The sequence below is a fragment of the Equus caballus genome, chromosome 15, assembly GCF_041296265.1.
Source record: "Equus caballus isolate H_3958 breed thoroughbred chromosome 15, TB-T2T, whole genome shotgun sequence".
In the NCBI taxonomy this organism is placed as follows: Eukaryota; Metazoa; Chordata; class Mammalia; order Perissodactyla; family Equidae; genus Equus; species Equus caballus.
Genome location: NC_091698.1, coordinates 96,827,048 through 96,854,300, shown reverse-complemented (window position 1 = coordinate 96,854,300; position 27,253 = coordinate 96,827,048). Strand labels below are relative to the sequence as shown.

Sequence of the window (27,253 nt, the reverse complement as noted above, 5' to 3'; positions counted from 1 at the left end):
AGTCGCGGTGCCGCGGGGGGGGGCGGAGGCTCCGTGGAAATGTGTCGGTGACATTGAATGGGGAGACCGAGCGCGAGCGAGGCGCGCGCGCGCGCGCACACACGCGCACACACGGCCCCGCTCGCTCCGAGATCCCCGGCCACGTAAGTAACTATTAATACCGCCTCGCCGGGAGATGCGGGCGTGCTGAGCTCGGGGATTGGCCTCGGGCACCGTCGGCCATCCCCTTCAATTTTAAATACACATTCCTCTTACCTCTGGAGGGAGGGGAAGAAAAAAATAAAAGAAGAAGAAGAAAAGCCGTCAATTTTCTCCAAAACAAACCCCGCCAGGCAATTTGGGTTTAGGGTAGGGAGAGACGGAGTGGTTGCAAATATTCCAAGGCAAGATCCAGTTATCCAGCTGGGAAGAAACGCCGCGGGTTGGCTGGGCTCGGGGCGCATCTCCTTCCAGCGCCCGGAGGACCCCCGGAAGCTTGTGCCAGGGAAATCGGAGACCACTGATCTGCCCTCGTCCCTGCCCGCGCTTCTCGCTTTATTCGGAGGACGATCTGGAGTGCGAGCGAGCGGCGACAGCATGAGCCTGTGCTGACCTCCGCCTGGCGGGCCAAGCCCTGGGCTTTGTCGCGGTACCTGCGCCCTGCCCGCGCCGCAACTCTGTGCCTAGCTTTTGCAATCTTTTGTTGGCAGCGCTGACCGCTCTAAGTTAAATGCTCCCTTGCTATTTTTTTTGTCTGTTTGTTTAAATTTTGGAGAGCTCTTGAGATCTTGGAAAAGCCTCAGACGCCATCTACAGTTAAAACGTAGGTAACTACCCTTTTCGGCACCCCCCCCCTTCCACGCCCCCCACCCTTTCCACCAAAAAAGGGGGTGCAGCGCGGATTCTGTCTGCCGTGCGGCGCGAGCCGGTAGACCCGTGCTTATTTCCTTTTTCTTTTTGTTTGGTTTCTAACGCGCTGAGACCAAGCCGCCGCCGTGCGCTCCCCGAAGATTGCACAAACTACAGCAGGGCTCCACCGCCCCGTCTGCGATTCGGCAGCCTGCGTGGGGATCGCTTCAGGAGACCGGGCGCTGCAGCTCCCCACCTTAGCAATCCGGTTACTCGTCTAGATCCAGATTGGAAAAAGAGAGAGAGAGAGAGAAACTAAAAGTGCGGAGATTCTGCAAATCGCTGGCGGCTTTGGGGTAACAAAAGGACCTGAGCTGCTGCCGACCGAGTACCCCCGGGAACCGGGCTCGGAGCAGACAAGGTGCCCGGCGGCGCCCATTTGGGGGCTTCTAACTCTTTCCACGTAGCCCCTTTCCCGTCCCCTCCCCTCTCGTTCCCTTTTAAAATCCGTGGCACGGAGGCGCCTGCAGCCGCACTCGCCAGCGACTCATCTCTCCACCGGGTTTTTTGTTTGTCGAGTGCGACCCCCACACTCATGAACATACACAGGTCTACCCCCATCACAATAGCAAGATATGGGAGATCGCGGAACAAAACCCAGGATTTCGAAGAGTTGTCGTCTATAAGGTCTGCCGAGCCCAGCCAGAGTTTCAGCCCGAACCTCGGCTCTCCGAGCCCGCCCGAGACTCCGAACTTGTCGCATTGCGTTTCTTGCATCGGGAAATACTTATTGTTGGAACCTCTGGAGGGAGACCACGTTTTTCGTGCCGTGCATCTGCACAGTGGAGAGGAGCTGGTGTGCAAGGTAAAGAGCCCGGGATTTGGTTTTGCTTTTTGTCTTTTAAAAAGATTCCCCGGCCGTTTGGAGGGGGCTGGAGGGGGCGGGAGGTCGCCAAGCCCTGGAGTCTGGGGGAGGGAGATTCGCGGGATAATTATTTATGGCCTCGTTAAGTGGGTTTATTTATTTATTTGTGTCTGTTCGACTAGTTGCGAAGTTTTTAGAGCGTTGCAGACAATGGGGCGGGCTGCGGCGGGGGCGTTTTGGGGAGAGCCCGGGGTGGGGAGGGCGGCGGGACTGCGCGGGGGCCGCGGACACGCGTGCTCCCAAAGGCTCGTGGAGCTCCTCTGCGCGACGCCGGGTCCCCACAGGATCTCTGCCTGTGTCTAGCCCCCTCCCCTTCCAACCCTGAGTAGGGAATCCCCCGCTAATTTTAAGGCACTGATGACTTGGTTGCTTTCGCAGCCATTGTTCTTAGCAGCGTGCAGGTGTTAAACCTTTGTTCCGAAGAAGGTGCCCTTTCAAAGAGACACACAAAGGTGTCCCCTCTGGCTGAGCCCGGGGGCCCAGCGCGGGGATGGAGTTTACACGGAGCTTTCTTTTGCCTGGAGCCTTGAAAGGAGGCTTGGGGGTGGAAATCAAAGCCGCCGGCGCACCTTTGGGTGTAGGAAATAGTGAATCCTTTGGGTCTTTTTCTCTTGTCTCCGGTTCTTCTCATCTCCAGACTTCCGTGCTTGGACACCGCCCCCACCCCCACTTTTGCCTCCTGGGTTAAGAGGCCAGCATTTGGAGCCCCAGGGGGATCGCCGTGCTAATACAGATGAGCACTTAAGTCTCTTTTTTGTGTTTGACCCTGAGCGGTGACTGGTTTGTGTATGTGTGAGTATGTCTGTGTGTCTTTGTGTGCACCCACAGGGACCCAGACAAGGAGATGAGCGGGGGAAGAGCAGCAAAAAAACCATGAATACAGTAGAGCATACCGCTACCCAGGAATCGGACAGAGATCGAGAATTCATTGTCACTTAATTTTAGATTTGCTCAGCGTTGGGTTTTTTTTGGGGGGGGGGTAAGGGGGAGCAGGGGTGAGGACCCCTGCTGTCTTTGAAATGGGCGCCCTGCACAGCTGTGCTGCCAATAACGCTTCACACTTTTACCATTAACCACAGACTACTTTGTGGACTTACTTTATTTCATTGTAAAAAATAGGTTTTGTGGAGGTCTCCAGTCAGTTTTGCAATTGTTCAGTTCAGACCTTAGGGGAAAATCAGGGACTCTAAGTACTGCTCTCTGCTTGTACTAAGCATTCGGTATTTTGCATCTTCTCCAAGTTATTGCGACCCAGAGCAACTGTGCCCGGTTAACCAAAATTCGGTAGGCTATTCAGAGCCGGATTGAATTCTCAGAAGACCTACAACGTTGCACAATAGGGTAGTCATCCTTTGAAATGAATGAATTCCACAGAGCTGCCACTCTTCTATGAAATATGCACAATCACCCAGCAGTGAGTGTTTTCACTCCTTTTGCTCAACTTTAGTCCAGCATTTTAATATTTTTCAGAGGCTGGAGACGCTCCTAAGTAAAGGGACTCTGCCGCCAAATTCTGCAGGAACATCTTGCTGTGATTTCTTTGTTTAAAGGCAGAGGTGACTCTGGCCCCTATTCTTTCTTTCTTCCTTCAGATTCTTTAAGACATTTCACTTTGGGCTGACCTTACCGTGTCATTCGTAGACTTGCTCTCTGGCCTGAAACTGTACTTAATCTGCTGGTTTAGTTATTGCAAAGATTGAATCAGCCCCTCACCAATTACTGTGTGGCTGCAAGTGGATTTAAGTGCAGTATCATTGTTCTGCTTGACAGAGGTCATCCCTGCAAGACACAGAAGCTTCTGTTTTCCTGCCTCTTCACCAGAGGTGATGTGAGTGACTTATGCAAGCATTGTTGTTTATATCCTAGGAAGCTCCAAGTGGGTTTTAAAGGCTGCTTCTATGCACCACCAGATATATATTGTGGACTTTCAGCTTACTGCAAGGTTCAGTGAAATCGACACATTGAATCAAGTTCCTTCTGAGGTCTTAGAGGATAGAGTTCGTGTCTCCCAGCTCTGCATTGACCCAAGGAAAAAGTCTTTGCAAAAACAGATCAAATGTAAAGATGCCACTTATAGAGGACTGTGTAGAGAATTCTATTGGACACTATTTGGGTGGTGGGGGGAGGGAGATCCGAGGGTCATTTAACCGAAATAATCAAGCCTGTTTATTGTCTCCATGTGCCTACTTTAAGCTAGGTAGATGAAGGAAGGGAGCTTCCGGGGGGTCGGTAGCTTAGCATTTCATGGAAATGCTGGTAGCTACTGTGCAGATGGACATACTTACTATCTTGGCAGAATGGGCACTTTTTTTTTTTGCAAATGCTATTAATGCTGGCCTAATCTTACTGCCTTATCTGAACTGTCACATTATATAACTAAGGCTCCAAATTAAACATTTAAAAGAAGCTGGCAACCAGGCTTATGGTTTGATTTTGCACTTGAAGGTGGTGGTTTAAATGCCAATCCAGGCCCATAAATGCCTGTTACAGCTACTAATAAAAGTTTGGTTCCTACCCATTTGGGAAAACATAAGTACTTGCTTTATTTTTCATCCTCTGTCCACCATCTTGGAATCTGGTCTCTTCTACAAAGGGTATGGCTACATTTTGAAGCTGCCATGAATATGTTTGATTTTTTTTTTCTTGAATTTCTCTGTCCATTCAGTTCTTCAGCAGTGGGGCAGGATAATAGACTAAAGCTGCTAAGCAAAAATCACCTTTTGTTTTTTACAAATGCAACTCAAAACAGGAAGTGTATGATAAATTATCATCACTCCGTGAGCACTGGCAACAGAGCTTCAGAACACATCATCCCTGTTACATAACACGGCGTGTTTACATTAGCCACTGGCCACTGCAGAGCGTTTATGACTTTCTGTGAAATTTTTGAGGCTTTCCCGGTTTCTGCTGCCTGCAGCCTGGGTGTTAAAGTTGACTCAGGCATTTCAGATTCCTAATTGAACAGACCTCTGAGGTCACTGCTGGTAGGTCGTCATTTGACAGTATCGGGGTGTGATTTGTGGTCTCTGGAGATGTTGAAGCGTTCATTCTTAAATTCTAGGTTATAGTGGCAGCAGCTGTGCCGCTTTCCTGAGATGCCTCATTATGGTTCATTCAGAACGTTCCTTTGCTTCCTCGCCCAGAATTAGTGCCAGCCCTCCTGAGGTTCTTACTATCCCTGTTTGACTCACAGGTTTTTTGTTTTTTGCAGCTAAGAGTGACTTAACTCGTGCGTTCTTAAAGGGCAGCCTGTGTTCCTGGATGGGGTTTGGAAGGCCTGTGAATCCCTTTAAAGCTAATCTGATATTGTGTGTGCATTTGAGGATGGGCATGGTCAGTTAAGAGGGGACAGCGCTTTTATCAGATTCTCCTGTGGGATCCGCACCCAAAAAGGTTAACAGTGTTCTAAATCCAGGTCTTCAGTTTATGGGGTGGGGGGGGCACCTAAGTGTTCTCTCCACCTCATCCAGATTATCGGTTGCCAAGCCGGGATTAGAGCCTCGTTTGGGGATTTGTAGGCCAGCATTTTCCCCACCACACTGCAAAATGATGACCCAGAAGCCTATGTTCTAACTAATGAAAAAGAGATTTAAGAAACGAAATGATGGTGAACTGATAACGTGAATTGTATTGTTGTTAGAGCATTCCTGGCCTTAGATGCTTTCCAGCGAAGCGCCCCACGCCTGCCCCTGGCTCCTGCAGGCCCAGAATAGAGTCATCGCGCCCACATCCCCAGGCAGATAGTAAAACCACATTCCAAACCCAGGGATTTGTATTCCTGATTTTGTGGAGGTCTGGAAATGAATGAAAGCTTTTTCTTTTAACCTTAAAAATTCTCTGTAGTGTTAATTCTCGTTAGGTCTGTTTCAAAAAGGTATTGAGAGTGGATTTTCTTTTGAAACAACCCCACAATGAGGTGGCATTTCACAGGCTAATTTTGATTCATAGAAAATCATTGCATAACGGATTCATTGAGCCAGATCTCTGTGGAGGGAAGAGAGAAAGAAGCAGTCGGCTTTCCTAATAGGAAGGCCTGTGTCCTATTCCCAGCTCTGCCACTGGGGGCTTGATTTGACTTGTTCTCTGAGCCTCAATTTCCACATCTGTAAAATGAAGATGTTGAATTAGATACCCGTTAGGCAGAGCCTAGATATTTAATCTGTTAATTGCCAAGATGCTGTACAATGCTGTACAACACAATCGTGCAACTCAAAATGTGTTGTGTGCAATTGGTATAGTTGTATAGTGTTGATGTACATTTTTGATCTTTTTTTTTTTGAAAGTAAATAAGATGTTGTCTGTGTGTCTGGGGGTGGGTCACTTTCCCTCTGATTTTGCTTTAGTCCTGTAAGCAGAGATGACTGGGATAAAGAGAAAAAATGATAAAACTTACCATTTACATACTGTATTCCATCCTGCAAAGCACTATTACCTTTATTTTCTCATGTAATCCTCCTAACACTGTGAGCCAAGTATCATTTGCCCATTTTACACTTGAGGATTTGGAGGCTTGGAGAGGTCAAGTGACTTACTGAGTGCCACACAGCTGGTAGGAGGCAGGGCCAGTGTGGTCTGAGTCCAGGTTCACCACACTTTCTGCCGTCTCAAGAGCGCGTGTCCGTGGGAGGTGTCTGCATTCTGGGATTTGGTTGTATAGAGGCATCTCTGACTCCTGGTCTTCCTGTCAATCCCGCCCCAGGTGTTTGATATCAGCTGCTACCAGGAGTCCCTGGCCCCGTGCTTCTGCCTGTCTGCCCACAGCAACATCAACCAAATCACCGAAATTATCCTGGGGGAGACCAAAGCCTATGTGTTCTTTGAGCGAAGCTATGGGGACATGCATTCCTTCGTCCGCACCTGCAAGAAGCTGAGGGAGGAGGAGGCAGCCAGACTGTTCTACCAGATCGCCTCGGCAGTGGCCCACTGCCACGACGGGGGGCTGGTGCTGCGGGACCTCAAGCTGCGGAAGTTCATCTTTAAGGACGAGGAAAGGTGAGTCGCATTCCTGTCCAGACCCGTGGACTCTAACAGGCTGCTCAGGGTGGTTGCTTGAAAGGTTCGCAGGGACTGTTTGCTGCTCTTGTCCAGGGGAGGGGAAGGAAGCGTGGAAGGACAAAGGGAGGCAATTATTGCAGTGTTTTAGGGGCCTTGGAAAACAAATCGCCACTACTCTAAAGGTGCTATCAAATGTTCAAAGGACAGGTGCCAGGATATTCTGTGACCCCATAATTGTTTCTGTTTTAGTCTTGTGAACTCTGAAGGTGCAGGACTGCGTGGCATTTTCAATGTGAATAAGGCAGGATTTTGAAAATCCTGCCTTCAGAACACTCAGTGCCTGGCATCAGTTATTTCTAATTCATTCATGCATTCATTCGTTCAGTAGATATTTCCTAAGTATACACTATGTGTTAATCACAATTCTCAGTACTGTGAATATCAAGATGCATTAGCTAGTCAGCTGACCTATAAAGGAGTGTTACAGGCTCCAAATGAAGGTATGTGCTGGGTCAGGTGGGCACTGGGGGCTGGGAAGTCAGTTCTAACTAGGCTTGGAGAGTCAAGAACGTTTTTATAGGAGAAGTGATTTTGGAGCCAAGACTCGAAAGATGAACGTGTTACAGGCGATGTGGGAAGGACTGGCGTTCCAGGTGAGGAAACTGCCAATGCAAATGCCTGGCAATGTGAAGGTGTCGGTTATTTTTGGAGACAGCTGGACAAGATGCTGGGCATCTGGGTTCTATTCCTGGTTCTTCCATTAACTCATTACCTTCTGTTTAGCAGACCCCACTGGGGTGCTGCTTTCTCCTCCAGCTGACTGTGATTGTAAAAACTCTTTCAAGCCACTTTGTTCTTTTTAAGAATCTGGTTTTTTAGACAGGTGGAGGCAACTGATTTATATTCATTGCTGACTATTCCCAGAATTGCTCTGGAGTTTCTGCATACGTGATGTCATGGGATTCTCATGACTGCTTTGGGCATCCTCATCCCCTACTAAGAGAGCGGTTAGGGAAGTGGGGGGTCCATTGTCACAAAGCTGTTAAGGACCATCTAATGAGAAGTCTAGCGCACATCATTCATTTACTCACTCAGAGAGCAATTCTGGAGCACCTTTTATGTGTCTGGCACAGATCTCGCTCTCAAACCTTTCTGCCTGCCAGTGAGTTTGCGTCTATCCCAGTGGCCCATGATATTTTTAGGCTGCTGCTTATAGAATTCTGATGGCATCCCAATGAGAGCGATCTGGTGGTGTGTGCTTTGTTTTTTTCATCTTTGTGGTTTGAGCTAATTGGAAGTAAATATCTGGGAAGCATTTTGGGATTAGCAAAGGTGAAGGGCCCAGATGGAACAGTTGCAGGAGCATTTATAATCCAGCTGAGTATGCGAAGTGCAGAGGACCACCGGGTTTCTTAGACCCACAGGGGTTGGTTATTACTCCATATTTTTTCTCATAGAGGGGGATCATAGGCATCTGGGGCAGCTAGTATCCTGGTCTTTGATCGTGGATGGCTTTTACCTTTATTAAAAACTGAAGAAGGGGGCTATTCCAAGATTGAGAGTGTGGGGCCGCGCTTGCCTTCTCTCTTCTTCGGCTAAGATGCTTCTGCCCTTGGAGCCCGGAGACCAGGTCCTTATCCTGGTTGTGCCTGCAGTACCCTCTGTGACCTTAGATTGGTCCCTTCCCCAGCCTCAAGTTCCTCTTCCTTGTATTGTCCTGGCTCTAAGGTCTCTGAGTTATAACATTTTTTAGGGATCTACTTTTTTGAATATTCTTGTTTGGAAGATAAATACATATCGGACCCCCAACGGAGTACTGACAAAGGTCCCTTGTTGTTCCTCTGTCTGTTCCACCTTTTGTGGAGATCTGGTAACTGGAACTGGAAAAAATTAGAGGTAATATTTGGTGACCTCCACGAGATCCTGCTGTGAGATTACCGTTTAACTTACTTCTCTCTGCAAATTGGAGAGGTGAGTGTTATCATGTCCATTTATAGATGAGGGCTCAGAAATACTGCAAGAAGTCTCAAAGTTACAGACAGGAAAGAGAGGAAGTCAGGACAAGGTCGCTGTTAAGTTAGCTCTCAAGAAATCTGTGTGCCTGACAGGGAGTCAGGACAACGAATGCCCGCTCTCACGGGGATCTGAGTTTTACAGCACTGTCCTTGACTGTGTCTCTCTGGGGAGGAATTTCAGGCTTCAGCAAGTATATTGTTGGCGTGTCCGGCAATAGCACACCCATGGTAAATACGTAACTGTGAAGTGAGTCAGAGTAGGGTGGACATCCCCAGGTCACAGAACATGGGAGCAGGAGTGGACTCTGGAGGGTCCTTGCTTCAGTCCTCTCATTTTGCTGCCAGGAAGCAGAATCCCAGAGGTGAGGCTACTCGCCCAGTGCCCACGCTGGCTGGAAGCAAATCAGGGGTTGAGTGAGCCTCACGTTTGCTGGCAGAGGGCTTTTCCCCCAGGCCGGGCTGGTCCTTCACGAGAAGATGGGCACGAGTGCCCGTGAGCACATCGTGGAAAAGCCAAAATACTTGTTGTCCCAGGGCCTGGGGAAAAATGCCAAGATGTAAGGAGCTTCCAGAATGAGGACTGCGGGTCTCTGGAATTCAGTCTGGACTTAGGTTGAATTTTGCAAAAGAGTATGACGCTTTCTAGAAAGAACTAGAAAGAAGTATCCCATGTGAGTGTGAAACCAGAACAGTTCACTGGAGCAAAGATATCAAAGCTAAATCCTTTTTCATTTTAAGGAGCACTTTCCTTCTGGAAAGAAAACATAAGTGGCAGGGAACTGGGCATCCTGTGTCCCGGCAGGTCTGGGAGCACCTGAGTCCCTGCCTCCCTGCTGTCCCAAGAGACCAGGAGGGAGCAGGAGAACCTCCCCCATCTGACTGGGGCGGTGACGGCTGCACAGGAGTTAAGTGACCTTGCTCAAGGTCACCCAGCCAGTCTGCCAGTGGCGCTGGCCTGGAAATCCTGTCATGTCACTCCAGAGCTCTTTCTTTGCCCCACACCACGCTGACGTCCCAGTGGACTTGCTGTTCGGAACATGACAAGTGTCTCTGTCTGGGCAGCTCTGAGAAGGTCGCTTCCGTTTTCAAGGACGTTCTAAATGTTCTCATCAGTAGCTGATAGGAACTTGTTTTTTCACCCAACTGTCAACTTTTTGTAAAAGGGGAATAATGCCTAGTAGCCTTTTTTCTTCTTGATTTTTGGTTTTTTTTTTTAAAGATTGGCACCTGGGCTAACAATCTTTTTTTTTTTTTCTGCTTTATCTCCCCAAACGCCCCCCCGTACACAGTTGTATATCTTAGTTGCAGATCCTTCAAGTTGTGGGTGATTTTTGACTTTTAACCTCTTGATTTCTGAGTGTGAGACTGGTTTTGTCACTCAACATCTTTCTCCCTCTGTGTGTCCAGCAGCCACTGAGTCGTAGGCAGACTCTCTCTGTTGATCTGCACAGTGGCCTGCAGCTTGCCCGTGTTTCCTGAGGGGAACAGGAGTCAACGGGCCCTGGGATCTCATTGGGGCTGTGCTGCTGGCAGCCCTCGCCTTGATCTTAATCAATGGGACCTAATCAATAGGCGTTTCAGTAGGACTAAAGCTTCCTTGTCTCCTGACATCATTGACAGTGTGAGGAAACAATGGATGGAATTTGAAAGGCTTTTGAAAGTTAAACCTTGGCGTCCATGTCTGTTTTCTGACCCTTTATGCGTTGGTCCTGTGGGCGAAAACATAGAGGAGACTTTTGGAAGTAGTGCTGCTTTATTAAGCTTCAGATCACCTGTTTGCACATCACTCTTCTCTGTCTCAGGGATGTGCTTCTTAGTTCCTTGATGATCTTGAAAGTGCTTGAAAGTGAAAGTATTACGCAGAGAAATTGGCCGAGCCCCACCTGGTTCAGAACAAGACCTGCCTATGGACAGAGTTCTTATGCATAGATTTTCAGTTCTGGACACTCTGTAACTCCAAATCCATGGCCATCCATGAAAACATCCTTAGTGGAATTGTCAGCGCCATAAGTCACTTCCCACAAGTAGCTTTGCAGACAGTATACACAGATGACACCCAACCTAATGTTAGACCCAGCACTAGTGTGCCTTCTGCCGCTGTTGGATTAGCAGCACCTCAGATTCTTCCGCTTCTCTTTCTTCTCTTTTATTTTGAATTGGGTTCTAGATTCAAATTCTGGCTCTACCACTTATTAACTACCTGATCTTGGATAAGTCACTTAATGCTTCTGAGCGGCAGTTTCCTCAAAGCAGAAATAATTATTAGATCCTGTAGGGTGGTTGTGAAAGTTAAATGAGATGGTTCTGTGACTCATGGGGCAGGGCAGGCACTCCTAAATCAACATCTGGCCCAAGTCATTGATAAACTGGTACCATTACGAGTGAGCATTTCCCAGGGCTCTGGGTTCATGGAGAATGTGGTCCATCTCTTTGGCAGCTATTTCCAAAGTGGAGTGGAGAGTGGAGCCCTTGTGATGTAAGGGTTCAGATTTGAGCCACATCCTCTTCTCTCTTCTGTTTAGTTATAATCACCAAATCAGCGTTAGGAGGGCAACTGACAGGTCAAGTACACATGTTGTGGAACCTGCAGCTCAGAAAGGTCAGAAAGTTGACAAGATGTACACAAGGGAAGGTGGACACAAGGCACATACAGGGAGCGAAGGATCCCACCCCCGAGCCTGGATCACCCGCAGTGTTTCTGCCCCTGGGCTGCTGCTTCTCCTCCATTCCTGTGGCTGTTTTTGTAGGGCAGGGCCTCAGTTCTTTTGTTTGCATTTTGAGGAAGTTAAACGGCTACCCTGATTGAACTCACCCTGGACACACCCTTTGCATCCACAGTTCCTGTAGTAAGATCTAAGATGCACTGTGCGATTAGGAGGGGCCCCCTCTGTGTTGGGGCCCTGAATCTGTTAGTAGACAGTGCCCAAATCCCCAAAGGGTGTGCCCGTGTCCTCCATCCTCCCTCGCCCCGCTGTGGTATTATAGTTATCTGCCCGGTCAGCCCGTTCTCTGAGGCCAGTGCTTCAATCTGAGCCTCTAAGGGAAAGGCAGCTCTTGGGAGAAGGCCAGTTATTCCGATGTAGAGTCAGAGTCGATGTCTGGATTCCAATCCCTGCTCCTGCACTTCATAGTAAACTTAACCTTGACAAGTTACCTAACCTCTTCTCTCTAGATTACATCTATAAAGTGGCGATAACAAGAAGACTTCCTTCATGGAATTAAATGAATTAATGCAAGCGAACCCAATGCTTGGCACATGCTGTCCTTCGCCTCCTCTGCACTTAGTGTCTGGTGCTCTGGGTGACACGGGGTTGGCTTGCTGACTCAGAATGTGAAGAGCCTTTTAAGCGGGTGCAACCTTGGGCTGCAGTCCTGGATGCCTACAGAAAGTGGGCGGGCCATTGTTCCTACAGCATCCCTGTTTTGCCAGCCTGATTTCCCTTTGCCCTGGGGACAAGGCTTCTTGCCACTCCCCACTCTCCACCCCCAGTCGCAGTTCAGTATTGACATTTCATTGCACAGAAATACCCCATGTGAACGGAGAAACATGCCTCTGTACATGTTTCTTCTTTGGTTAGAAGATCTTTATCTCTTGACGTCACAGGTTTCATTTCCTCTGCTTTGTGGAAGCTGAGCTGTGCCTGCTTCTGCAGGAGGGAAGCTGGGACCCCTTGTAGGAAGCCAGAGGCCTTGGGGCTTTCAGGGTAACACATGCCATCTGCCCAGGCACCAGACCTGTGCTCCTGCGGGTTGGACGTCTTCTCCTTCCCACACCGGCCAAAGTCAGCACTCTCCTTAGGTATTAGCATCTGTTTGGTCTGTTCCTTTAGATCCTCATGTTGTTCCTGCCTCTGTTGAAGCTTCAACATCTAACAAAGTCTGGAGGGCAGGCATTGGAGCCCTGGGGACCCGACTCTGCTTTCTTTCATTAATAGCGATTTGTATTATTTTAAGTTGTAGGCTCATTGTATTTTTAGGAAAACACCTTTTTGCTTTGAAGGAGACAGAGCTCCTGGAATCCCCTTATTTATGTTGACCACTCTGATATGCTGCAGGCACTGCCAACCTTTGGGTGAGACTCAGCCTCCCTTTCTCCCCGGGATGGGTAAGTGATCCTCTTCCTGTAGCCCCCACACGTGCCTCTGTCACAGTGTGTCTCCCTTCTATTCTAGTTGTCCCTGCCTGCGTCTCCAGGCTGACCTCGTCTCCTGCTGGACTGGGAGCTTCTTGGGGACAGAGTCTGTCTCATGTGCTCTGTTCCTGGAACATGGTGGGCATCAAATGAAGGAAAATCTCTTTTATTGAATGAGAGCAGCTCAGATTGCATTCTAATGACAGAATGAGAGAGGTGGGCATAAGTGCAGATCAGCAGTGTCTAGCTATTGCCCAGAATGGGAGCCAGAAAGACTGAAACTTATGAATCTCCCTGGAAGACGCCTTTGCAAAATCCACATCAAGTGGGAAAGTAACCCTCGTTCCCATTTCGATTTGATGATTTATGCAAAAATTACAATTATTTAAGACACTGTTATCAGTGCCGATGGTGGGGTGTGATCTCATTTATGAAAAGCTTCTCTAATCCCAGTGAGAGAGGAGAGCTTCCTCCGGGTTCTGGGCTTAGAAATAGACTCAGTAGTAGGTATCCTTCTGCAGGATTCCTGGCTGGGATGTTTACTGTTTGCATTTAATAAATTAGCTGATGGGCTGGACTGGGGGTCCTGACAAACGGAGCAGAGGGCTCAGCGGTAAAATTTTTGATTCCTCTGTGTGATCATTTGACCTTGGCCGGCCTTCTCGTGGGTTGGAGATAATGAACTTAAATCTCCAGCACAGGGCCTGGTGCACTGCAGGGACTTAAAAAGACAGCTGTTGTGACTGCCCTTGGTCATCATCTGTGGCTTTGAGCCTCATAATCCAACACCTGGAGATTCAGTTAATCAATCAACACATATTTATTGAGCACTTAGCATGTGCTGGGTACTATTCTAGGTGCTGGAGTTACTGCAATGCCAGATGAGACTCCAACTCTGCCCTCATGGCACTTACACTTAGTGAGTCCAAATCATGTACCTGGCCCTGTTCTAACTACAATACTTAAATTAACTAATTTAATTCTGATTAACTACTATATTTAAATTTAGCAATTTAAACCCAATAAGTAAGGTTAGTTATCACCATTTTATGGGTGAGGCAGTTGAGGCTCAGGGTCTTGGAGCTCATCAGTGGCAGACCTGGGGTTTGTGCCTGGTGTGCCTGGCTCCTGAGCCTAGGCTTTTAGATACGATGTTGGCTCCAGGAAATAGATGCGAGGTAAAATACCACCCCTTGTTCCCACCCATAGAAAGAATTTTCTCATGCAATATGGCAACTAGTGTGCACCACGAGGACCAGACCAGTCAGTGTCCAAGTGAAGCTCAGTACTGGGTTTTCTCTGAGCAGCATGGCCTTGTAGGTGGGGCCACCAGTTAACCAACCCCACGAGCAGTCCTAGTATGTCTGTTGTTCCTTTTTTTATTTTTTTCCTGAGAAAGATTCGCCCTGAGCTAACATCTGTGCCAGTGTTCCTTCATTTTGTTTGTGGGTTGCTGCTACAGCATGGCTGCTGACTAGTGGCGTAGGTCCGTGCCCAGGAACCAATCCTGGGCCACCAAAGTGGAGCATGCCAAGCTCAACCACTAGGCCACAGGGCCAGCTCCCTGTTGTTCCATTTTATGATGTAGGTTTTGCTTCCTCTGCAGAACTGTGAGATGGGGTGCATTTATTTTTCTACCCCCCATGTCTAGCACAGGGCTCAGCATTGGACGTTCTTAGCGAATGTGTGACAATTGACTAAATGGGTGTGTGACTAGCCCTTTGTGTCCTAGAGGCATAAATGTTATAAGAAAAGTCCCCTAGATATATTTATGGTAGAAGGCAGTGGATGGAAACACATTTTAAATGTCCTTTACCCAGCCCTCTTGGGAGTTTCTCTAAACCATGGAATAGAGTCCAGCCCATGTGAAATTCTTTGGACTGTAGACATTGCAGTTCTTAAGCAGAATCAAATCACGCCTAGATGCCCTGAACTCTAGAAGCGTGTTGGAGCTGGGGGCGTCTTAAACATGGGAGTCACATTCTCTTGCAAACATTTATTAAGCACCTATTATGCACTGTGCACAGTGCTAGCTACCAGGGGTGCAAGAATTAGTACCGGAGAGTCTGCCTAATGGAAGACACAGTGTAATGATTGTTTTTAACACCATGTGACAGAGGAAAGGTGTGCCTTAGAGAGCTATCTGGGGGTGGGAAGAGTGGGTGAGGTATAGAGAGGGATTATGTGAGGGCAGAGATGGGCTCCTTTGGGGCTTGGTCTGAGTGATGTAGAGGGATGGGGAGGGGGTCCAGAAAGTGTGAGCAAAGGCCAGGAGGCCTGAATGAGCTGTGCGTAGGGAGGGATGTGCTGCAGGAGGGCACTCTCGGGGGACAGAGACAAGGCTAAAGAGGAAAGCAGGGGTCTAGGGTCTTGGGTACATGCCCGTGACCGTGACCTTGAACTTGACCTGAAGTCCAGGAGGAGGCATTGAAGGGTTCCTGTAGGCAGGGCAGGGGCTGGGCCAGATATCACTCTGGAAGTGTGTGTGAAGGAGGGACTGAGGATGGGCATCGACTTCAGGATGCTGAGGCTGAACCAGGAATGAGGCAGTGGGATTTGGGGGGGTGGGTCAGAGGGGGACCTAAACCAATCCCTTTTATCTTTACAGATAAGGAAATCAGAAGGGGAGATCTTTCCCCATCATCCTGCACTGTGTTAATGGCACTGTTGAGAGCAGAGCCAGGTTTTCTGACTCCCGATCGTTGTTCAGTAGGTGTCTGGGCCATCTTAGAGGATCCCCAGTTTTGATTCTGCCAAGTGGAGCATCCCTGTCTGGCCCAATGTGTGGACTGACTGCTCCCAGTGCTGCCTGGGTTGGTGAGGTCAGAGAGACTGACCTGAGCCCTGCTCCCACCCCTCCAATGGGGCATCTATAAGAATGTTCTGGACCCTGAATCAGCCTAAGCAGCGAGGCAGGAGCAGCACCTTGGGGTGCTGGGAGAATCAGGGCTGGATCCAGCATTGAGCAGTAGATTGCCTGCAGAAGCCTTTCTGAGAGGCCGAATCGATGGATGATTGATACGGGGTCGGGGGATCCTTCGGGAGACAGGTCTAAATGCTGGGGAGCAAGAGGTGAATGGAGTTATTGACGAGGAGTCTGAGCTGCATCGTCTTTCTGGGGTTTCCCTGTCTGTTCCTATGGAGACGGCAGGCGGTACTGCGTGGTGTCTTCCTGCAGTGGGAAGGCGAGTTGGGGGTGGAATGGCTTCCCCCGTCCTCCCGGTGGCCACGATGAGTCAGGGCACGAATGTATGCAGGCAGTGCAGGCTTTTCCATTGTGCTTTTCCACAGTAGCTTTTCCTAGCAAGTTACTTCATCTTTCTAAGCTGCAATTTTCTTGTACATCAAAACGGTGTGGGAACCCCTGCCTCCCAGACCAGGTAGTATGTAAGGTAGTGAGAAGATGTACCACCTCGTTGAACTAACCAGCCCCTCCCCTGTGGCCCCCTCCCTATAGACACTACTTACCCTGCCTGGAAACCTTTCCCTTACTGGTTTACTCACTGCTCATCTGTGAGCAGCTTGACTTAGGTGTCGTGTCTGTTCACTGAATCTACAGGACCTGGTGCAACGGTGGCTCTCAGAGGTGACTGCTGGAAAAATCTATGCACATAGGAAACAGAGAATTAAGGGAGTGATGATTTATTTGGTAGAGTTCAGTGGTCTGTGGCATCCCAGAGGTGGCTGCCAGGTCAGGGGTCCCAGGTGGGACCCTTGCTTGCACAGCCGGACTGGCAGCCAAGGGTAGCTTTGCAGTAGAGCAGAGGAAGGCCAGACCTGGCTGCATCTGTCCTTTCTCACTTGACCCTTTGCCTGCTTGGACCCACCCCACAAAATGGCCTTCAGTGACTTTTCTGGGTTCCACTGACCTCAGGCCACCGGACTTCCCGTCCTGGCCAGGCCCACTCCGTCTGGCTGAACTCCCAGCCTGGCCTCACCCTGGCCCACCCTGTCCTGATCTCTTCCTGCCGAAAGCCCAGGGCGGTGTTTAAAGGTTTAAAAGCAAAGCTTGATTTGCTTGAGTAGGCCATTTTTGAGATTTTGGATAAAGCATTAAATTTGGAGTTTGGAAATCTGGGTTCGAATCCCAGCTCTGCCATTCGCTTGCTAGGTGGCTTTGGACAGGTCACATCCACTCATGTACCTCAGTTTCTTCATCTAGTAAATGGGCAGGTCCAGCCATCTCTCTCCACCTCATGAGCCACAGCAATTAGATCTCGTATGTGATGGTTTGGTATGTGATCTGGTGCTGAATAAACCTGGGGCCATGTTTGTGTACATAAACCCACGGTCTCCCTTTAAAAGTTTCTCTTTCAGTAAGTCTGTGATGTTGGTGCCAGGATGTTTTTCAAGGGGGTGCTAGTGTCAGAATCCTCCTGATGTGGATTCCAGCTCAATTTTTGTAGTTACCCTGTATATGACCTAGGACATTTAATCCTCTGTGTCTCAGTTTCTTTATTTGTGAGGAAGTATGCATGTCTCATAATACTTGGCTTTCTGTTTTGTTATGAGAAATAGAGATGCGGACTGTGAAAATCCCAGCATCTAGCCGATTCATGGTTGGTATTGTTGTTGTTACTATAATTATTATTATCATGGTTATGAGGATGTCATCTCGGAACTGTTGCAATCCCTATAGCTTAAGAATTAAAGAAAACTTAAAATCAGGAAGTTTGAAGCTAGAAGAGCCCTTTTCAGGCCAGGTAGCCATTTGTTCTCATTTTACAGAAGGAAAACCGAGGCTGAAAAAGCCTGTGGTCACACTGCCTGTTCAACTGAGTAGCTCCTAGGGAGCCACTCGAGCCGAGAGTGGGTGGGGCATCGGGGTTTTCAAGGCCAACGCACTGCTCAGCGGAGGCAGGGAGTGGAACCGCATCCTGCTGGCTTTGGCTTCCTCACCTGGCTCGCGATCTGATGACACAGGCCTGGCACGGGGCTGGGCCAGCACCGAAGACACAGGCTGCCCCCGTGTAGCCTTGTTCATTCACAGGGCGAAAGCAAAGCAGGCTGTTCCCTGCCTCTGCCAGGCACAGGTTGCAAAATGCATGCAGGGATGCAGCTTCTCCGCCAAATTAATCCTGCCTGGGCTCGTGGCTCTTTCCCCTGAGAAGCTGTGGGTGATAATCATGGTCCTTTATAGCTTTTCGGTCACAAGATCTCCACCACTGCCCTGTCACTTTTGGGAATCTCTGTTCTTCATGGACCACCTCTAGACCCACCACCTCCACGAAGCCCATCCTGATTACCTTAGTCAGGATTGAATAAAGTGAGCAGGAGTAAGGTGGGCACATATTTGGGGGGGAAGAACATTCCAGGCTGGGGGTGGTGGGGGGAGTAGAAGACAAAGACAAAGGGCCCAGGAAGGAATGTGGGCACAGAATTCACATCTGCTTTGGTCTGGATGCTACCTTTGCTCCTTCACCTGTCTTCTCCCCTAGGCTCCAGGGTTGAGGGTGGGGCCTGATCTTAATCGTAAGATCAATTAGAGTTGCCGTCATTTTTTGCACGTTTACTATGCTAGATTCTTCCATGCATACTGTACTTGCGTTCTTTCATTTAATCCTCACAAAACTGGGAAGGTGGGTGTTACTTGTCATGTCTGCGTCTCCAGTGCCAGGTTTAAGTGCTCAAATGATTAGCAGGACATTTGAATAACTAGGACCACCGATGCTCCTGTTGATTTTTATGAAAATTCGATTCCTTTGCCTAGAACTTCATAATCCCTGGACTGTTGAGGGGACGTCAGAAGTTGGAAGACTGTTCCTTTCTGCCCTCCTGTTCTGACACGTCGGGGTGCTGTCCCAGGCATTCCCACATGCAACTCTCGAGAGGACAGGCCAGTGGCCCCCATTCCCAGGGGGGAAGCCAGGCCCGGAGACCTGCTGAGGGTCCCTGCAGTTGCATAGCAAGTCCATGGGGACTGGAGCTGGGACTCCAGCCCGGCCTCGGGTCCCCGACATGTGTGCGCCCTGCAAGGTCCTCGTTTAAAGACGTAATCCAGACCACTTGCCTCGACCCTTGCCTACGAGTGATGTAAACAAGTTCAGGATGTTCCAAGAAGCAGGCGAGGTCAGAAGCGTGCCTGCGCACACTGTGTTTCCTCCCCATCTCTTTCTGGGCTTCTCTGTCCCTTCGCCCCTCCTTGCCCGAGATGCTTGTGCTCCCGTGTAGAAGCAGCAGGCTCCTGCCCTGAGGGCTGGCTCTCCTGGACCCCAGGTGCACGGGTGCTGCCCGCTTTGACAGAGCCTTGTTCCCTGAACCATCCTGGGTGTGGTTTCCTCTGTCAGGTGCTCAGGTGGGTGGGGGCAGGCCTGAGGGAAAGGCCAGACAAAGGTGGGCATTCAGCCCCCAGCTGGCCTTACTAACTGCTGAGCTTACTTACCCTCGCAGAGCTTTAGGCCCAGGGTCTGCACAAAGGAATGGTCCTTCTTGCCTTGGAAGTTGATTCTGTGAACTTTAAAGAGAAAATATGTGTAAACAGCCAGCACACGTTTAGGTCCACAGATGATGTTGATATTTGGTGCTTAGCAATTTTCGGAGCCAGAATTTGAACCCAGGTCTCTGATTTCAAGGCTCTGAACTGGCCCGGTTTCTGTGTCTCTGCCCTGTCACGGCACACACTGAACCTTAAGTGACCAGCAGGTTCAGACCCCTCCACTGGAATCCCAGCCTCTAAAAGGAGGATGAAGTGGCAGATGGTGAGCTCTCGGGTAGCCGAACTGCAGCACGTGGAGTGGTCTTTTTTATTTCAGTGTCCGATTCATGAGGTATTTGCACAGCTGCTGAGTCCTCATCCTGAGGTGGGGGAGGGGAGAGGCGAACTCCAGTGGGGGGCTAAATGACAAGACAGAGCCCTTAACCATTCCCTAAGGCCCTTTTCATGGTCTGGAGAAGGCTTCCAGGAAGAGGCGTTAGGTTGCAAGTGGGGTCAGTACCACCTAGAGTTGAAGGCGTGGGAGGTACTAGGAGAAGGAGAGAGTCAGAATCTAGGGTTGTGACCTGGAAGCGGGTAAGAAGGAAAAATGGCTTTAGATTTGGCCTAGCGTAAAGAGCTGGAGGTGGTGAAGTCTGCCCCCTGAAAAGGCTGAATCCCGTCCACCTCCCGCCCTCACCCGCCCGACAGACAGGTGCCTGAGGCACTGCCATTTACCAGCCTGTCCTCCGTAGATCCTTCGCTCACCCCCACTTACTCCTGGCCAGGAAGGCAGAGCAGGGCCCTTGTTCCTTTGGAGGTGAGCATTCTGAAGCTCTGAGGGATTAAAAGTGTGGCTGCCCTTTTGCTCTTGGGTTGAGTGTCTGCTCCGTGCCAGGTAGTGGTCTAGGAGCTGGAAGTATGGCAGGAAATGCAGGTGGGGTTCTCTACCTATGAAGTGAGCTCCGCCACCTGCCCATGAGCTCCCGGAGGTGAGAATGAGGTGATCACCCTGAAATGACCGCTGGAGTCATACGTAGAGTAAAAATGCAGAACTGCAGAAGTATACATGCTGGTGTTCCAGGAGGTGACAAGGGGGCTTGGGAGTCCTGCGGGGGGAGGTGCTGCTTTATACGGGATGCTCAGGCCAGGCCTGTCTACTGTAGTTCATTTGAGCAGAGACCCGAGAACAGTGAGCTCTGCACGGATCTGGGGGGACCATGTGCAAAGGCCCCAGGAAGGACCAGTCAGTGCATTTGAGGAACAGTGAAGAGATTGGAATAGAGACACAGAGTGTGGCTGCAGATGTGGCTGGGAGGCCATGGGGGTCCGCTGTAGCCATGGTGAAGACGTTGACCCCCTTTTCGATAAGCAAAGACACCACTGGGGGGTTTGGCAGACGAACCCAACCCCAAACCTGAATCCTCTGATTCCAAGTATAGTGCTCATTCCCCTGGACTGTCCCTGTCACCCAGGTGGGAGGGCTCCTTATTTTTACTATTTCCACTGCTGTAATTATTCCCATAGCTGCTCTGCTGCCAAGATGGTGAACTTGGAGGTGAGGAGTCTGGCTGGCTCCGGAGGCCAGGCTGGAGCTGCTGCTGCTGGAGGTGGCACAGGAAGCGGCTGAGAGAACCCACTTGTGCCTGCGGTTGGCACTCCCCTCCCCTCCACCCCGGGGTTTCACTGACTCACCTCCAGTCTCGGAACATCTAGTGAGGCTGGCAGGGGTCAGCCCCACCTGCCACCTTAGATTCGAGAAAGCAAAAGGAAGAAAGAGATTTGTTTTTAACCAGCTCAATTCCAGATTAGCACTTCTAGACCCTTGCTATTTTTATAGCTGGTTCGCTCTAGGGGGAGGATAAGAGCATGTATACTATAGATTATAATAGAATATGGGTGAATAAATAAAAAAGATGTGTTGCTATATGTTACAGAATGCCAAAATGTTAAAACTGGCAGAGACTTTAAAACTGTCTTATCCAGATGGATGCACAACAGTGTGAATGTACTTAATGCTGCTCAAATGTACACTTAAAAATGGTTAAAATGGTAAATTTGATCTTAGGTCTATTTTACCACACACAAAAAATTAAAAAGAAAAGAAAGACTGCCTTGTTCAACACTCCTCTATAAGTCTGAGAAACAGAGAGGTTGAGTGACTCCCCCACAGCGACACAGCAGATGAGAGATGTCGTATGGCCTGGAAACAGCTCTCCTAGCCCCCAGCCCAGCACCTTTTCCAGTGGCCACAGTCATTTGTTGCTCATTGAGGGAAATGAGTACAAGGAAGTAGTCACTTCTTGGTCTTCGGAACTCCTGTCATCCAGATAGGAGATCGTAGAATCCACGGAGGGTTTCAGCAGACTTTGCTGTAGGAGCCCCTAGCAATTCTCCTTTGATTAACTGGAGCCTCGCCTCGCTTCTGTAGCTCTCTGAGTAGCTGTGGTGATCACCCCAAAGGGGTAGGACCTGCGGTCGAGGGAGGACGAGAAACAGCGCTGAAGGACCTGAGTCACAAGCTCTGACTTAGGACTAAAGCCTTCCTCTGATTGTCCCAGCCCTGTCCTCTTCCCCGCTCATTGACACCCGGGGGCCAGCATTGACACCTGGGGGCTAGATGCTTTGATGTGCACTTTTGAGATGAAGGAACCAACTGATGTGCGTGATTCGGACCTCGTTGGTGCCGTCTGCGAGGTCCTAACCCCTCTCTCCAGCCCGTGCTCCCTGCCTCGTGTCACCTTCGTGGCAAGCCTTAATCAATGTGATGGAATGGGATTAACTGAGGTTACGGGCCTGGGGACTGCTGGAAGTCTGCAGGGGGAGTGTTCTGGCTGGGGGAAGAGGAAGATTTCAGTGTTAAGCACTGAAAGGTAGTCGTTGCTAACTTTCCGCTCAAGAAATGGCAGAGCAGGGAAACAGGAATTCTCAGGAGGCCCCTGGGCTAAGGGGAGAAAGCTGAGCTGGGAGCCTGGGGCACTGGGTTGGGGACAGCCGCACATCTTGAACAAGTCAGTTCATGTCCTGGTCCTCTGCTCTGTTTATTGGAAATTAGTTAATGAGAAGAATTCAACTCATTTCCGAAAGTATTTACTGAGCACTTACTTTGTTTTATACCCAGTGATGATATCCACCCTGCCCTGTAAAGGCAAGTGCTGGGTCCTAGGGACTCAGAGTTCACCATGGAATTTCTCTGCCTCTTCTTCCCAGCACACCCAGGAGAGTCCTACACTCCTGTCAGACAGCTCCATGGGCCTTAAATGGCAGAGGGAAGACTGGGGACAAGGTAGTGAGTTGGAGAAGGATCTTGGGCTCGTGCTGCTATTCACACACACAGTCATGCACACACACACACACACACACACACACACACGTGAGAGATCAGAATCACAGAGGTGGTGGCACAGGTAGAGGATACAGGTGACCTAAGTCAGATAAGGAGCAAGTCAAGGGCCAGGCCCTGGGAGCGTGATGGGCAGGACAGGAGGCAGCTTCAACAGGAGATCTTGGAAAGCAGGTGGGCTTGCTATGAGGATGTTGACCTTGCAAGGACTAGGTGATGGAAGTTCACTTCCACTCGAACATTCCCCAGCTCTGCCCGTGTCCTAAGGTGAGGCCGCTTGGTACAGTGGAAGGAACAACAGGGTTGACTTAGGAAGATGTGGGGGTCAGTCTTCTCTATTTCCCAGCTGAAAGGCTTTGGGCAAGTTACTCAGACTCTCTCAGCCTCAATGTTCTTATCTGTAAAATGGGATAGTAAAATCCTTCGTGTCTAACAAAAACACTGTCATGTGGCCAGAATACAGTTGAGTCACGTGAAAGGTCTTTGCACACTGTGTTCTGTCGTGTTAGCCGGAAGTCGTGGCCGGAGCTTCTGTGAGCCTCCCAGTTGGTTGGACGTGAATTCAAATTCTGTGAATCTCCATCATTACTCAGAAGTGACTTTGAGAAAATTACTTAATCTCTTGTTCCCTTATCACTAAGACAGGATGAATAATTATGTTACTTACGGTTTGTTTGGTTGCTGAGTCCCCCAGTAGATTTGTTTGAGTCCCCCAGGGGATTGTTAGCTTGATGCAAAGTCCTCGTCAGTCTTGTTTACTCCTGTGGCCCCAGCCCTGGAACAGTGTTTGGAACCTAGACGGTGCTCAGTAAGTAATGTTGGGTAGGTAGGATGAATGAATGAATGAATGAATGAAGGGTCATTGGAAACGTTACAGCGGGCGCTGTGATATAATGATGGGATTCCTATGTCTCAGAGCACCCTTGGGAGCTCATGTCTTCCTCCCTTTCTTGCAGGACTCGGGTCAAGCTGGAAAGCCTGGAAGATGCCTACATTCTGCGGGGAGACGATGACTCCCTCTCCGACAAGCACGGCTGCCCGGCGTACGTGAGCCCGGAGATCTTGAACACCAGTGGCAGCTACTCAGGCAAAGCAGCCGACGTGTGGAGCCTGGGAGTGATGCTGTACACCATGTTGGTAGGGCGGTACCCTTTCCATGACATTGAGCCCAGTTCCCTCTTCAGCAAGATCCGGCGTGGCCAGTTCAACATTCCAGAGACTCTGTCACCCAAGGCCAAGTGCCTCATCCGAAGCATCCTGCGGCGGGAGCCCTCAGAGCGGCTGACCTCGCAGGAAATTCTGGACCATCCTTGGTTTTCTACAGATTTTAGCGTCTCGAATTCAGGATATGGTGCTAAGGAAGTGTCTGATCAGCTGGTGCCGGATGTCAACATGGAAGAGAACTTGGACCCTTTCTTTAACTGAGCTCACGCCCCACAGAGACTTAGCAGGTACCAGGAGCGAGAGAGGGCAGCGCAAGGGACTTCTTCCAGGGAACACGTATCGCCTGACTTGGTAGCAAGAAAGACACTGACACTCACAAGTTTCTTGGTTCACAGAAGGAAAACCTTCAAGGAGCTGACTGAACATGTAGCATGGGGGCAAGAGATGTGGGATGGGGGTCGGGCTCTGGGGTCAGGTCAGATGACCAGGAGCCCCCTGGAGCTTCTCTTCCCTGACGAAGGCCCCGGGGACCACCCCTGTCAGTCGGGCCACTTCCACCTACCCCACTTTTCATTTTGTTCAAAAAATAGTCGTAGATCCTGACAGAATCAAAACTCTCTGCCTCAAACACACATCTTGGCATCGCACTGTTAGCATTTAACTTCTTGTCATGATTCAGGGAAGGTACAATTGGCCAAGGATTTTTTTTTTTCTTCTTTTTAAACAAGCCAACCACCTAGCTGATAATTAATGGGATTCACTTAAAAAAATTCGGTGCACACAGACTGACCTGAAACCTGGGTGCTAAACTAAAAGCAAACAAAAGTCCAGTTTGTGTCTCTTAATCACACTCTTCAACTCATTTCTTCTGAATAAACTCTTTAATCTCCTGGTCAGGAAATGACATGTTAATGCTTTGCTCCCTGAAGGGGAAAAAAATCTGTCCTTTAACAAGCTATTCTGTTTTGTGTCAATTGGTTTGTGGCAGGAAGCTATTAGAAGTCAGACTTCCAGATGCGTTACTGCTATCGTAGTTTAAAGAAAAAAGAAAGAGGAAGAAGAAAGGAAAGGAGAAATTCAACTCCTTGATTTTTTCTTTTGAATGGTGAAGGTACGTTCCTGACGTTGCTCTTAGAGAGCTGATAGCAATGGTGTGAGATAGCAGGAAGCTCTGGGAGTCTGAAGCTTTGCAACACTCTGATCTCAACTCAACATTTTGTCTTTGTTTTATCGGAAACTAGTGAAACAAAGCAGGTTGTCCCACGTGTGTAACATACAGGGCAGCTATTTCGTTTTCTTTACGAAGAATGGTCCTTTTGACTTGGAAGGCCCTCTGGTTTGGACAAAACCCTCAGTAGAGACAAGTGGGAAGGAAAATAAGCTGAAAGCTAGGATGATATAAATAAAAACAGCTCTCTATCCCAATACGCACCTTTGTATTTTCAAGAATCTTCTATTTATTAAGGAAAATGTCACATTGTGATGTATTAAGCCAGTACTTCAATTACGGGTTGACTTGGGATGACATGTTACATGCTGTAGTTAACATTTATATATTTTTTTCTTGTTTGAGTATCTCTGTCCCTGAAATAACCTTTTCTTTGGCTTTTCTAGATAGCTTTATTTGATTTCGAGTGGCAAGTGTTTTTTATTATGGCTTTTCTATTGCTGTATGATACAGAACTCTTTTGGCATAAATATTTGTGTTTCCAGTACCTCAGTTGTTTGGATTTACTGCCTGTATACGTTTTGTGAAATGGTCCTGTTTCTGGGTAGGTCACGCGTGGATGCTAGTGTGTAAATGTTACTTGAATCTGTGCTTCATTAGTCTGTGGCATGTATGTGCAGACCTTGGACGCTCTACACCTGCTCGGCAGGAGCACGGCCTTCACCTTCCCAGGAGGGCGGCCTGACCGTTCATAGTCAGGAGACAAGGCGGCCACGGATGTGCCCTTGATTCTATTTTGATAACGGAAGATAGAAAGGAGAGAGGTTTTTTTACATTCTGAAGACGGTGCTGCGTCAAGAAGGACCCGTTTTTCTTCCCTCTCCCCTATTTTTTAAGTACCCTGTAGGAGGAAAGATGGATGACATGCATGGTGGGAATCTGTGGCCTCTGGTGCTTTGTCCTGTATTTGGTTTAATGTTTTTGTCCTAATCTCTTCAATCAATAAAATTGTGCGTATTTAACTAAAATTCTGGGGTCTGGCAAATGATGATTTTCCGCCATCTGTGGTTTGAGGCCACCGCACACCAGCCAGGACCTCACATGTTCTCTCAGATCTTCGCTCTTGTAGGGTGAGCTGCTACTACTTTTCATGCAGAGCGAAAGCTACCTTGCGTTGTGTTTGGGCGTAGGCTGGCCAGTATAGATGGAATATCTCACTGGATTGTCACCACCACCTTCAGATGTGTGAATTCTGTCCTTGTTACAGATGAGGAGATAAGAAAGATGCATAACTTGTCCCAAGTTAGACCACCTGTAAGTGATAGGGTCAGGAATGGACTCCAAGTGTGTTGACTCTGGAAGCTTTTACTTTTCCTATGATGTTAGAGCCCAGGGATTCTCAGGATGAATGTGATAATAGCTCTGGAAGAGCCAGGCTTATCTGAGACTCAGCTAATCCAGGCGTCTGCACGATTCTCCAGGAAAAGCAGCACCTGCTACAAATGTGATTGGAAACCCAGCCGCTGATGTCCGCCCAGCAGCCTTTCTCTCAATCGAGATCCACAGAGTATCAGAGCTAAGAGCGCTCTATGGGCAATTCGATCCACCATGCACCTCATTTAACAGAAATAACTACAGCCCGGAGAGGGTCAATTTCATCCTGAAGTGTTTAGTAAGTTCCTCCTCTGTCATTTCAGTGCAGGCTGGGGAAACAGACTAAGGCAGTGGGCTGGTGGGGTAAACACACAGATTCATGGAAGCCCATAGAATGAGCACCCCACGTAAGTCTGTCAGAAGGTGTCCTGGAAGGGTGGAAGCTGAATCAGAGTCTAGAAAGAAATGGCTTTGGGTAATGAAGGAAGAGAAACATCAGTAGCACTCTAAGCAGAGGGAACCGTGTGTGAGAAGTATCTAGAGCCTTGCCCAAGTGAACGCTATTAGTGCCTAGCTATGGGTAGAGCTCATCAAAGTCCTTGCAAAGACAGGTTTGTGGTATATGGGAAGACTGGCTGAAGGGGCGGCTTACTAGCCGATTGGACCAGTCTTCTAAATTCACAAAGTGCTTATCATCCAGTGATGTCACCGCACGTGAGAGGTGTTCGGTAAACAACTGTTAATTGATGTGTAATTTGTGCCAGGGAACTCTATATGCTGCTAAATTTCCTTCCAACCCCAGGTTCCTAAGAGGCACATCATTAGAAAACAGCCTTTGGAAGTATCGAAGCCCACCAGTGGCTTTTGCTGGGGCACAGATATGCTGATCCAATTTCT

The 27,253-nt window shown here is 49.0% G+C and overlaps 1 protein-coding gene across 1 annotated transcript; it reads left to right on the top strand.

Annotated features, from left to right (window-relative positions):
• TRIB2 (tribbles pseudokinase 2) lies at positions 1-26,010 on the top strand. The gene is made up of 3 exons (XM_001503489.5): positions 1-1,693; positions 6,453-6,745; positions 23,607-26,010. Exons 1-3 carry the CDS (start codon positions 1,424-1,426, stop codon positions 24,073-24,075), a joined length of 1,032 nt encoding a protein of 343 aa, XP_001503539.1. The 5' UTR covers positions 1-1,423; the 3' UTR covers positions 24,076-26,010.
• The last annotated feature ends 1,243 nt before the right edge of the window (positions 26,011-27,253 follow it).

Bases quoted from the DNA above. Each gene is read 5' to 3' on its own strand.
- TRIB2 (XM_001503489.5), top strand. From the start codon at position 1,424: ATGAACATACACAGGTCTACCCCCATCACAATAGCAAGATATGGGAGA. The intron at 1,694-6,452 runs GTAAAGAGCCCG...ATCCCGCCCCAG, and splicing joins GAGAGGAGCTGGTGTGCAAG to GTGTTTGATATCAGCTGCTA. The intron at 6,746-23,606 runs GTGAGTCGCATT...CCTTTCTTGCAG, and splicing joins ATCTTTAAGGACGAGGAAAG to GACTCGGGTCAAGCTGGAAA.